At 37.9% G+C, this 14,348-nt stretch overlaps 1 protein-coding gene across 7 annotated transcripts in view; it reads right to left on the bottom strand.

Annotated features, from left to right (window-relative positions):
- The window catches only part of stxbp5l (syntaxin binding protein 5L), a 126,509-nt gene that overhangs the window by 37,890 nt on the left and 74,271 nt on the right, over positions 1 to 14,348 (bottom strand). For all 7 annotated transcript variants that reach the window (XM_060875959.1, XM_060875962.1, XM_060875960.1 and 4 more), the window contains exons 8-10: positions 7,112 to 7,235; positions 6,332 to 6,407; positions 1,503 to 1,657 (exon numbers count right to left, since the gene is read on the bottom strand). In XM_060875959.1, the coding sequence (XP_060731942.1) occupies positions 1,503 to 1,657; positions 6,332 to 6,407; positions 7,112 to 7,235 (355 nt within the window). The remainder of the gene's footprint in view (positions 1 to 1,502; positions 1,658 to 6,331; positions 6,408 to 7,111; positions 7,236 to 14,348) is intronic.

The raw sequence follows: 14,348 nt of genomic DNA, 5'->3' as shown, positions 1-14,348 counted from the left end.
CCACCTTGCTCAAATATTATCATTACTTCTAGTCTCTATAGGTTTCACATCACACATCATATCGCATATAATGGTGTCTTCCATGTAATTTAATCCCATCAGAGAAAGTCTTCTAAGAAGTTGAGCCATTGAAATCAACAGTGTGGTGGTAAAGGGAGGCTGGTGTGTTAAGTGCAACATGATTCAAGTACTTAAAATGCCTGACGTACTCAAAGCCCACTCAGCCACTTCAACCATAATTATGAATCACACTTCCTCTTCTTTGCAATTTCTAGTCACTTCTTACTTTCAGTTGGTCCCCAATCAAAAGAAGTGAAGAAAATGGGAAAAGCGTAGCACTTTAGTAAAGTTCCTCAGTCTGTGTGTTCCTGTGTGCATGTAACAGCGATGATTGTGATTTTTATGACACAGCAGGTTCTTTCAGGTCTTGCTGTTTTCTATTACAACACAGTGTCAGGCCTTACAGTGTTATTATTATTATTATTATTATTATTATTAAACACATGCAAAGATGTTTCTTGCATGTGGACAGGGAATGGTGTCTCCATTTATTTCCTCAGTATAATTCATTACAAGCACTTATTTCTTCTTACAATCCCTAATGAATATTTAAGGGTAATTGCACTTTCACAAACGTTCCCAGATACTTCAGATTCACTTCTGATTTCCATCCCCAGATACATTAAAATCACAAATCCAGTCACATTACCTAACATAGTCCACTCTTGATTAGGTACAGGGACCACCTCATTCACTTTGAAGACACTAGAAACTAGATTTGGGTCTAATGAATTGGAAACATTTTTCTTTATGCTCCACTGGTTTGGAACACAGTGTATGGCATCCTCAAAATGTCCTATTCTCCTACACAGCATGTGTCAAGACTTCCTGCGAGTCTCTAGAATGATTCATCAGGACAGCAAAGCAACATTCAGTATTCAGAGTACAAATACAGTGGATGTACAAGTCCAGTTGGCCACAACTAGACATTTGAAGAGTTCAGTGCAGGTGCTAAAAAGACTCTGGGGATTTGGTGATGTATGATATAGTTACATTACACTACATTTAAGATGTACCATTTTACACATATGAGATCTTTGACATTTTTAGCAATGCTTTGGAAATGCTTTTATTTAGTAAACAATCTCAATAAATCTTACTTTACGATGCCATGGGAAAAATAAGAGGTAATTTGGAAGCTGCTAATAAATTCTTTACATAAATGTTTTCTGTGCTTCATCCTATTACAGATAATTACTATTCTGGCTTCTGTTTGTGCCTCTGATTATTTCCATTTCTATTATCCATTAACAAATGTGTTTCCAGAGCCAAACAGGATGAAAACGAATAAAAAACTTTGATGAAATCAATCCAGTTAAATTAAGACCGTTCTTTTCAAGAAGAAAGGAATATAATTAGTCAAAAGAGAAACAGAGGAAGCACAAGAAAGAACTTAGTAGTTCAGCAGAAAAGAAAAGTGTGTGTGTGTGTGTGTGTATCACCATTGAGATAAGGTGTCTCGCAGAGCACAAGGAACTCCACTATAGGATGGTCCATTTCCAGCACTGTGATTGCTTTGCCATGCATGATAGTCAGAGTGGGCCTTCTGCCTGCTTTATCATATGATAAACCTCCAGAGAAGATGACAAAAGGCTCACTGTTTAAACAGAAAAGAAGATGGAAAGAGAACAAATTAAAGTTAAGATGACAATTTCTTTATATTCTTACAAATAGGAACACTTGTACACAATTATCTTATTAGTCAATCAAGTGACAGCAGAGCAGTGCGTACAATCATACAGATACAGGTCAAGAGCTTTAGGAAATAATCATATAAATCAAGCAACAGAGTGGAGTGAGCAAAAAGTGATGTCAATGTACTTTAACATGCCATACAGGTTGTTTTGAGTATTTCAGCAACTGCTCTCTCTCACTCTCTCTCTCTCTCTCTCTCTCTCTCTCTCTCTCTCTCTCTCTCTCTCACACACACACACACACACACACACACACAGTGATAATAATATCTGGAAATGTTATACTATAGTATACTGTACAACAGAAAGACATTTCCTGTCTTTTTCCAATCTAGCTTTAGTCCACTGTAGCTTTCTTCACTGACTACAGTGGATTGAGTGAAAGAAGAGTGAAATCTGAAGTTCTAACCCAATGTTGTCTCTCTGTCTTCCTGACTCTGACTCATTTCCTCCATACCCTTGGACTCTAGCCACATTTCTCTACTCTCTTTCCTCAACCATCAACCTCTGCTGCTCTCAGTCTAATAAACCCAGGAAGACTTCTTGTCCTGCTACTTGGCTATCATATGTACTGTGCAGCATAGAGGAAGTGGTAGTGGTAGTGTCAGAACTCACAAGTCTCACAAGTATCTCACCTCTTACCGTGCTCTCCGGTATAAATTCTCTTCTGACTTGACTTCTCCAAGATACGTTCTACAATTAAAAGCTTGAAGCGTCTGCACAAGATCCTTAAAAATTCCACAACATCTTTTCTTTACTACTAAACTCTTGGCTCAACCTGCTTCATCCTCCCTGACAACTGAAGACACAGTCAATCACAATACTCTCTTGTTCACCCTCAGGAGTCTTGGAATTCAGAATAGGAATAGTTTGCTTCCTATCTGGATGGTTGCTCATAATATGTAACATGGAGGGGATTGACATCTGCTATGCAGATTCTCCACTGGTGTCCCACAAAGCTTAGCACTTGGTCCTCTCCTTTTCTCTCTCTATACTCATTCTCTTGGCAAAGTTATATTCTCACATGGGTTCTCTTAACACTGCTATGCTGATGACACTCAACTCATCTTGTCCTTCCCTCCTTCATATACCCTGACTTCTGATCATCCCAAGTGATTCACCCCAGGCCAGGATCTTGCGATATCCCTGCACAACATCTCTCCTCTCTCCTTTGGCCCACTGCTTGCAACCTTGGGGTAACCATGGGCCAACTGTCCTTTTCCTCTGATGTTGCTAATGTGACACAATCATGTAGGTTTCTTCTGTACAACATCAAAAGGATTTGGCTATTTGTATACACACAGGCTGCTCCCTCTTACCCCAAATCTCTTATCACTCCTTGCAGTGCACCTCGCTCCCACAAATCTACTGGCACTGCTCGACTGGTCTTACCATCTCTCAGTTTAAGAGGTAGGTATACATCAAGACTCTTTTCTGTTCTGGCACTGAGGTGGTGGGATGAACTTCCCCTGGTATCCTAGGTCTATGACCTAATGAACCAGTGTTAATGTATTCACTGATAGAGACTTGAAATCACTTTTGTATGTTGCTCTGAATAAAGGTATCTACCAAATGCCTTAAATGCAAATTTAAATGTTTTAGTTCATCTGCCTCAGTGTTTGATGCAATGTGAATTGCTTTTCTGCTCACCACAATTGTAAAGAGTGATTATTTGATTTACCTATTCTCTGTTCTCTCTCATCTGTAAAGTGTTTTTATCCAGATAACTGCTTTTTGCTGGATGTTTGTGTGTGTGTGTGTGTGTGTGTGTGTGTGTGTGTGTATGTGTTTGTGTGTGTGTGTGTTTGTGTGTTTGTGTGTGTTTGTGTGTTTGTGTTTTTCCAACGATTGTGTGTGTAAAAGTTCCAGGAGTTTCTGAAGTACACAAACCGGTTTGTTCTAGCTGCAGCAATCCTTCCATGGTTAAAGTCACATGTTAGATAAAAGCATTAACAATAAAAGTGACTGACGTGTATCTATATTATTTTATTCAAAGTGCTGCTGACAAATGATTGCATGATTAGAGTGTACAGGTGTACACATGTTTTTATTAAAGTGGCTGGTGTGTGCATTGTCATAGTGTAGTTATCTCTTGTCATAATTTACTGCAGAACAGAGACAGTATTTGGTGATGTCTGTCTCCCTGGCTCAGCTCTCGGTGCTGCTGAAACGCCTCTGCCTCATTAAATGTGACAGGGATTTAAGTGAGTAATTGATACCATTAGTACCGTCGACTCATGTCGACATATGCTAGTCTGAATTTGCTGGTTCACACAAAACACGTACACACAAAAACAATACATTTCCTCACAGCAGTGGTCAAAAAACCTCCTCACTGTGACATTCTACACCCCAACTGTGACCTCAAGCTGAAAATCTGTAGGAAGAACTACGACCACATTCAGAAGCTTTACAAGACTGAAAGCTCATTAAAACACACCCACCAAGTTCATTCCATCTGTAAGTGCCTTCTCTCAATTTAATACAAGTACAAGCTGAACTTATAAAGCTCCCTGAGTCCAAGCTTGACATTTCCCAGAGCTCATGAACACCCAGTTATATTTGAGGTTAAACCCAAATCTTTAAAGCTTTTACCATTTAGACATCGGAGTCATTCTTTTAAGAGTAAAACCATACCTTTTACAGAGACAGTAAATTCAAAAGTGGCATCACACAATCAGAGAAGCGATTAAAGCAGAGGAGACTTCAACGTTTGCTAGCTTGCATCAGAATAAGCCAGTGAGAAAAGTAGATCCTGCGTATATTTGTCTCCTGAGACAGAAAAACATGCATTTCAAGCCAGAACTGGGAGTTTTAACTGTCTCGTGACAAAATAAAACAGCAGGAAGAATATTGAGTGGGAGGCGGATACATCTGCCTCTCACTATGTGCAGGCATAAATTCCCCCATGGACACCCATAAACAATATATCCCATGATTCATTGGCTGCTAAAGCATGCGCTGCCTTGTGTGCAGTGTATAACGTGCAAGTTCGTGATTTTCACTAAGTAAAAAATGGCTCTGTTCAGATGAAACTTTTGATGTAAATCTGCCATAAAAAAGTAACAATGATCCTTAAGCATCAGATTTATGGCTTGAACTGTTTATTGTTAATAAATAATTATGCTATAGAATTAAGTTTTATTCTTGAAATAGAATTTCATTTATCTAAGCTTTTTAAGGCACACTGTATTTTTATTTATTTATTTATGCGTGACTACAACGGTCATCTGCCTATGTGCCTAAAAATTACAGAAAGCAGATAATGGGCCAGGTTTAGAAAATACTGTACATGTCTGTGGCAGAAAAAAAAAGAAATAAAAATAAAACACAAGAATTTAACATCTTTAGAAGGCTGATTGGATCAATTTATAAGACAACATGTAAAAACAAGGATTGAGCAGAAAGGAAAAGAAACATGCAGTCTTATCTAAAGTAATTATTTCTCCTTATGTGGAAAGATGTCTGTGGTAAGACATGCTCATATACAATAATAATGCCTACACGGTTAAAACAGCAAAACTAAACAGCTTTTCAAATTAAATTCTTTTTATATGTATTTGCTCAGTGATTCACCCTATTAGCAGTAAATATCATGTACAAGATATATATTAAGATGACAGAAATAAGCTTTAAGTACTGTAGGGCACCACATCTTTTAACGCGCACTAGAACTCTAACTCGTCCCCATGCTTGTTAGGGCTCAAAATACTCATATCTATATCTCTAATTAAATTTGACTGAACTGAAAGAGATAATAGTCTAGACACTCATTGGAAAACACTGAAATGCACAGAGCTACTGAAAGAATGAGTGGGATTTAATTTACAAACTTATCAACACATAGCAATTCGCAGAATATAATTTTATTCAACAATTTGGTCCTGAACTTCTATTTTATCTCAGCTACTTCACACCTCGCGTCTTTATAAAACGTTGTGTAAACTTTCTCTTACAAAACAACAACCTATCCAACAATGTTTAAGGCTAACAACAATAGCAGACTATTAGTAACTATAACTACCAATAGTTTTGGGGGTTTCTAGAAAGGTTAAAAAAGTTCACTCAACACATTATCAGTATCTTCTGGTGTTGTTTAAGCAGAATTGCATTATAAATCCTGTAGAATTTCCGTAAAGGTGTTTTTTTTAATAACATAGAGACCACTCATTTATAAATGACAAAAATGATGTCATGAATGATTACAATTGTCTGAAGACACCAGCAGAGATGTGTATGCTAAAAGAAGCAATGACTCTATAAATAAAAGCAGAAATCTTTCCTAATTTTGAAGTGATCAGTACAACAGTGTTTAGCACTTGTAAGACGCCCTTATCCAAAGTGACTTACATTTATCTTGTTTATACTGGTGAGCAATTGAGGGTTAAGGGCCATGCTCAGGGGCCCAGGAGTGACAGCTTGGTGTCCCTGTGATTCAAATTCACAACCTTCCAATCAGTAGCCCAACACCTTACCCACTGAGCTACCATTTCCCTTCCCTGTAGTTTAGGACTACAGAAGCAAGCCTCTGATGGTACGGTAGCAGCACGCAGGTCTATGTGTGACTTGGTGTTTACCTGTTCCTGCAGGTCTTGTACTCCACCTTGAGTATCGGCTTACATGATTCTTTCCTGCCGTCTCTCTGAGATTTACCTAAAATATGATGGCCAGGGAGAAGAGAAAGAGGAGAGTCAGTGCACCTGAAAATTACTTGCTCCTGGCTGTCTCACACACACTCAAACTCAAAGCATACACCGACTTTCTGTCCTCCAGCTCAGGTTCTTGGTGAAGGTGCAGACTCCAGATTCTTAAATAGTGCTGGAAGATGATTCATGTTTGTCAGCTTTAGCTGTGTATGTGTGTGTGGTGTATAATCCTAGTGTGAAAGTAAGTAAATAAATAAATAAATAAATAAAAAAATAAGACATCAGAGCAATAAACTGATTATAATAATACTGATTATAATAATACTGACTAACTGAGGTACCTAGCGAATGAAAAATAACATCACACTATTATATGACATCAGATAAAAGAGAAAGCAGGATTCTGGCACAAATTGTAGCTATTAGAAATTATGTGAGAGCATTTACAGATACATCTTACATTAAAGACCCAGAAATACATAATGTAGTGTGTAGAATGTAATGTCTTCTATGTTAAAACAAAAGTGTTGTTGTAAGGTTATGATTAGTGTGTGATGTATTTTTTTGCAGATCGTATAGTTTGAGATGGATGAGGATCTGCAAAATGTGCATGTAGTTTTAAAATGTGTGACATAAAGAGACACAACTACCAGAAATGTTGTGAATATAGGATCAGAAGGTGATGTTTAGTTTGTGAAAGTGGTGCTTCACCGTGAGGGAAGGTGAGTTGGAAGGGTTTGGCTGTGTTTCTCAGGTTCCACATGGTGAGACTTCCATCAGAGTGACTGCACATGAACTGCCGTCCTTCATGATGCCAACTAACAGAGTGGATCGCCTAGAGAGAGAGAGAGAGTGAGAGAGCGAGAGAGAGAGAGTGAGAGAGCGAGAGAGAGAGAGTGAGATAGGTAGAGCAAGAAAGAAAGATAGTGGGGGGTATCGAACATTATTTACAGTCTATAAGGGTAAGAATATAAATACAAAATAATGTTATTAATATACGTATAATCAATAAGTTATATTTGGATGTTATGAGCTTCATATGTGCAAATATAATCTGTTTACTTAAAAAAAATAAAAGCATGCACGCATACACACACATTGACAAGGACAAGGATAGGCAGAAATAGTAGTTTCACACTGTGAGGAAGTGAAGGTATTAAAGGCCTGAAAATGGCAAGAGAGCGAGCAGACAACACAATCAAAGAATAAGATCCAGAAACAGATACTGCAAAGAGAATTGTCCTGTCCAGCTTCACAAGTGACGACTCAATAACACTCACACCTAATTACAGTGCCATCATCTAGAGAGTCATATGTTTGTCAAATTTACCCTGTCGATACACCATTTTAGAGGTTGTACACAAAAAGAGATCCAGCAGGAAAATAGAGCAAAAAGACCCGAGTCGCTTGGCAACCTGCTGCTTCGTGCTTATAATCGGACTGAAAAATCGATCAAGAATTTTATTTATCAACCAGATTGGCATTAGAAAAATTAGTTTTTCACCTATAATTATGGATTACTGACCATTATAATATCAGATAAGGCAGGAAGTGCTTTATAGGCAACTCTTTATTAACAACCTGACCTAACGTTCTAGTGTTAGCTAGCTAGTCTTCAAAGACAGAGCTCTTCCGACCAATTATCAGTGATTCTGTAACCCAACAGCAAAAATCTTCCACATGGGTCTTTATAACAGTTAATACGGTTTTATGTACTTGATGTATTTGATATAATAAATTTCAAACCAAACTATGAACAGAATGATATAAATAGGACGAAGGACTCAGGTGTTAAGTGGAGCGAGCCTGTTACACTGTTATCAGGGAAGACACAACGGTAGAATAGCAAATTAAAACTGCTCATTTAAGCAATAGAAAAAGTGCAGTAGAAAGGTCTGTGCATGAACTTCACACTATTTCGCAAGAGGGAGGCATTTGGTATCCAGCCTGCTTTCAAATCCCATAATACCTACTTTTGATCAATAGACCCAACCCCAGATCTTTTTTGTTTTTTTCCCCTTGCATAACAAATTTTATATCCTGTTTAAATGCTGAGGCAAAAAAAAATCTTCTGTAATCTCATTAAACCTATAAGAACATGAGAAGCTGTTTAACATCACAAGAACAAATCCTTTTATTTTCCCTCTTTGGGAAATATATCTGCATGTCCTTCCTTATGGAGAATTTAGGTGTGTGTGTGTCTGTGTCTGTGGCTTTGGCTGTAATCCATGAATGAATCCCTGCTCTGGATCTCCTTTCTGCTTCTGTATATGAGGTTTATTTAGAGATTTCCTGTTGAAATTAGCACACTGAGGCTCAGTGCTCCCCAAGGAAGAATGTGAAGGAAGAGCTATGACATTTGTTGGTCCATGCATAAACCTCAAAGCAATTCCCAGATCCCAAAAGACCTACAAGCTACATCTCTCATCTCTGTTGCTATGTAAAATATTAAAAATGACTGTATGAGAGTAAATTTATCTTCTAGCAAAGTTTTGAATGAAAAAGAGGCATGTAGTAATGAGGCGTGAATACTAATAAAGCTTGTTTGACAGTCTGCTACACCACTAAGCAAGCACAACTAAAAACAATTGCATAAGCAGACAGTGTTAGAACTATCATACTGAATGACTCTTAAAGGGACACGTGACCTAATATTTGCAATCAGTGAGCATAAAGCTTTAGCCAACACTATTGCTACACGCTTTACAAAATACAAACTGCTCGAGAACAAAAATGTATCCACTGATAAGTAAATATACAGGCGAAGTCACAATCTACAGATTTTTATATTAGCAAACTATAGTTTTGCCAAGACATCTACTTTCTGAGTAGCATGACTTGTGAGAATTTTTTTTTCAACAAGTGTTTACAGACAGATTGTTTCACTTCACGATCATATCACAATTTGAGTGGGTTTACACACTTAACTTAACTCTTATCACTTAAGAAACAAAAACACAAAATACAAAACTATGCCTTAAACATCTTGGAAAATTTCAGAAAATGATGTCAAGCCTTTAGATAATAAACCTGTAATTAGCTAACTGGTGAGAATAGGAATTGTCCCTGAGGGTGTATTTTAAGCCTCTTTTCTTAACCTCATGGGAAAGTCATAAGGATATAAGCCAAGTCCTCAGGGGAAAAAAAAACACTGGCCCTCTACAAGTCTGGTTTATCCTTGGAAGAAATTTCCAAATGCCTTAAGTTACCACATTTATCTTTTCAAATTATAGAACCAAAGAATAAGAACCATAGGTCCATATTTTGATCACACACATGCTGTCTCAATATAGTTTGGCACAAAAAGTACAAATCAATTCCAGAACAACAGCAAAGAACCTTGTGAATATACTGAAGGACGCAGCCAAACCTAGTATCTATATTCACAGTAAAACAATGACACTGCTCAAACACCACTACAAAAACACACACACTCTCATTCACTCACGCAATTACACACTACGGACAATTTTCCAGAGATGCCAATCAACCTACCATGCATGTCTTTGGACCTGGGGAGGAAACCAGAGTACCCGGAGGAAACCCCCGAGGCACGGGGAGAACATGCAAACTCCACACACACAAGGCGGAGGCGGGAATCGAACCCCCAACCCTGGAGGTGTGAGGCGAACGTGCTAACCACTAAGCCACGTGCCCCCCGGGAAGGAAAATTATGTAGAAATATTGAAGCCAACAGACAACAGCCAGAAATTCTAAACGGATGGGTCTAAATGGGTAATGACCCCACACATGCCTCCAAAGTTGTGACTTTGGAGAATGGCTTAAGGATAACAAGTTGTAGGTTTGACATCAATTCATGGGCAGAACTGAGAAAGGTGTGTGTGAGCAAGGAGGCTTAAAACCCTGACTCAGTTGCACCAGTTCTGTCTGGAGGAATAGGCCAAAATTCTTTGCTTGTGTAAGGATACCCAAAATGTTTAAAGGCAATGTAACCAAATACTAACCAAGGATATGTAAACTTCTGACACACTGGGAATGTGATGAAAAATAAATGCTGAAATAAATAAAAAATAAGTGTATAAAAAATTATTCATACATTCTTAAAATAAAGTAGTGTTCCTGACCTAAAACATGGAATGTTTTCTATAATTAAATGTATTATTTTTTTAATGTAAATTTTTAATATGCACTATGAATTGAAATTTATACTCACGAGACCATAAGCATTAATCTTATTTAGGGGTCTCTATCACAAGGGGTCATGACTTAGTTGGGTCAAGGGGCTGCTTGATTTAGAAATAAAGTCATGAGAAAAACACAGGCTTCTCCTTTGTTTTAATCATTCAATTTCACAAATGAGTTTATTTGAAAATGAATACATGCACATTGATTTCAAACTATAACGATTTTGAGTTATTGGGAAACATTTCAAAGTCAAAACACATTGAAGTCACATGTAAATGAAGAGTGCATGTGCTACTTTTAGCTGTCTTTTTCACTTTCCTGACAATGCGCAGCGCAGGCACCACAGGTGTTGTGGATCGCCAAAAGACAAATGGCAGCAGTGCGGGAAGGCAAAATCACAGCAAGTAGATGGCAGCTAATCAGAGCGGCTCTACACATTGCTCACCCTTCTGGAGAGAGAGAGAGAGATAGCTGTGTTGGGTGCAGTGAAATTTGTTTGGCCAAGAAGCTAATGCGCAATTCTTTGTCTACCTCACAAAATTTGCCGGAGAAACGGACGACGAGGACTTGCTGCACACCACCAGCTCCCTGGTCTCCCTGGGTATGGCCTTGTCACCATACAGCCTTCTCCAAGCCTTAACTGCACCCAACCACCGCCGACCTAAGCTAGCTATGCCACCGTTGCTACTTAAATTTTATGTACAATATCTTCATTTCTTCTAAGCTTCACTTTAAATCTTATTCACTTTTGCACCTTGACAAAAATATATCACAGACTGTTCACTGTGACCTGAGTTCTCTGTATCTGTGTTTTGCACCTTGCAGCCTGACTGCCACACCATCTACATCTAACATTGAGAGAGTGTGACTCAGTGGAACGAGAGAGTTCAAGAAACGGATTTTGAAATAATATCAAAACATTCACAAGCGTAATGGTAAATAACAAGGAAGTCTTGAAGTCATAATGTGTGTGTATATATGAAATATATATATAATTTTCATCAGAAACATGGAAATCTATAAGTTTCCTTTTACTGTACATTAGAAGACAAAGCTTAGAGTTTGACATAACGTCTCTAAAATCTATTCTCCTGCAATATCAGGGTGAATAATGAAATATTTAAAAGACGTATTTGGAAAAAAACAGGTTAGGCAAGTCAGCTAATCTTTGTCTTACATGCTCTTCCAATACATCCAAAGAAACTTAAAGGCTATGGAAATTCATTCAACCACTGACCAGCGGATTAATTTGCTCTGTGCTTATTTGCTTTTCGTTTGTGAAGATAGCCAGCTCACATAAACACCTCTCCCGCTGAGTGATCTATCATCTTTCTGAACTGTCACCCAAACTGTGATATGCCATTAGCATAAAGTGAAGAGCCTGTCATGGAAACATCTTCTTGATCTCTTTTTATCCTCTACACAAGGTTTATTTGGTGTCTCTTGACAGATCACATCATTTTCTTTTACTAGTGCAAATATTTGCTGTACATAACATCCAGAATTGGCACATCAAACCGATCACAATTTAAACACCGTCCTGCTTTTCTTTTTTATTCAATCAGTTACCTGTTTTCTTCATTGCAATACTTTCTATTAATTTATAGTTCTGTTTAATGTTTAATGTTGTGGAACATGTTTTAAGAAGATACAAACACTGCACACAACACCCATGTCAAATATTAGATTTGAGCATTCAATAGCACTGTGGAAAAATTGGTTTTAAATCTGCCATCTTTCTACAACACATTAAATAAAATGTACCTCTCAACAGGAAACCAGCATTCATTCATTCATCTTCTACCGCTTATCCAAACTACCTCGGGTCACGGGGAGCCTGTGCCTATCTCAGGCGTCATTGGGCATCAAGGCAGGATACACCCTGGACGGAGTGCCAACCCATCGCAGGGCACACACACACACTCTCATTCACTCACGCAATCACACACTACGGACAATTTTCCAGAGATGCCAATCAACCTACCATGCATGTCTTTGGATCGGGGGAGGAAACCGGAGTACCCGGAGGAAACCCACAAGGCACGGGGAGAACATGCTAACGTGCTAACCACTAAGCCACCGTGCCCCCCTAGGAAACCAGCAGTAATGTGGAAATTCAACCTTGTGAATTAAAGACATTGATCAACCTGAACATTACTTGCAAAGAAAAACACAGAGATGAATTTGAAACCGTTATCTGCACAATTCAATGAGCTTTAAAAAATAACGTGTTGCAGACAAGAAGCATTTTAAAAAACATGTTTACAGTTGCACTGATACAATATGAGCGATTACTATCAGAAAAAGCTCTTTTTTATGCTGTCTTATATGTGATAGAATATGGCTATTATGCATTGGAGAATTTAGTGAAAAAAAAAAAAAATTGAAAGCACTTAGAATTTTATTTCAAATGTACACCTAATTGGTTATGACATTCGGCTCTGTCTCGATGTGTCGAAGGTTATAGCAAGAGCACATACGTTCGTTCTGTTCAACCGCCTGCGTTGAACGGATTCATCGGTCAAGCTGTTCTCACTGCACCGTGATCACTAATCCAATAACCTTTATTAATTATTTTCTATAAGGAAGCATGCCATCTGTTTTTGTTTTTGCTGTTTAGAGTTTGAAGAAGAACAGTGGCACAGTGGCACAGTGGGTAGCATTGCTGCATTAGTGTACATAGTCATGAGCTTGCTCGCTTGGGTTGTGTGCATGCCCTCTGTGGGATTTCTCAAGGTTCCCTGGTTTCCTACAATCTTCCAACATTCCAGTGGGTGGATGGGCTAAAATAAATTGCCACTAGATGTGAATGAGTGTTTAGTCTTCAGTGTTTGGTAGGAATGTCATTTCACTGTTAGTCTCAGTTTTTCATGTTGGGCAGCTTATTCTATAAAACTTGTGCTTCTTTTAACAACCTCATGCTCTCAGAAATAAAGATGGGACTGGATGGTACCAATGTGGGGATACAGTACAATATATATTTTATACTTTTAGTATCTTTCAACTGTAAACATGAATATAGTATACCAAAAATATAAGGTACATAATTGGACCTTTAGATCAACTTCTTAGGTGAAATAAACCTACACTGAGAAATTCAAAATCCACAACAGTGAAAGTTACGATTCTTTTTTATGAATCTTTTTTTTACTTACGATTTTATAATGGACAATAGCGATATGACAAGCTTGTGAAACTGTTTGAAAGTTTCAGGCAGTCATAGCAGTGTATGTGGTACGATACATTGGGCTCAGATGTCACAATGTTAGTGTGCACATTTTCTTCTGTGTTTTTTGCTCCTTTATCATGTATGTACTGTATGATGACGTAGCTTTATCAATTTAGGTTAAAGGATTATTTAAGGATCATTTAGTGAACAAACTTTCTACTAGATTGTATTTGCCAAATGTACTGTAATTTGTAATTATTAATAAATTACAGTACACTACCCCATACTTATCAACATTCTTTAAGACTCATTGGTAGGCTAGGTCATATTTTCTAGTTATCATTGGGACGCATCTAAATTTGTAACTCGGGAACTAGCTGAAATGATAGACATTAAACTTTGACTGTGAAAGTGCACCCAAATCACCACCATTGTGTAGTATAAATAGTGTTAGTATTGTGTTAAAGATGATGTGTACTTCAAGTACCTCAGCACTCACAGTTTTGCTTATCTATTGAAAGAGGAGTAAGGGCTACCAAGTACTCTCACTACAGTATATGAGAGAAATGTTTCAACATTTTCGACACTCTGATGGCTGAGACATCTTCCAAATGCCTTTTTAATAAGTCTATG

This window comes from Tachysurus vachellii, chromosome 8, assembly GCF_030014155.1.
Source record: "Tachysurus vachellii isolate PV-2020 chromosome 8, HZAU_Pvac_v1, whole genome shotgun sequence".
NCBI lineage: Eukaryota > Metazoa > Chordata > Actinopteri > Siluriformes > Bagridae > Tachysurus > Tachysurus vachellii.
Note: the sequence above shows the minus strand (reverse complement) of the source record. Positions and strands in the feature narration are given on the sequence as shown.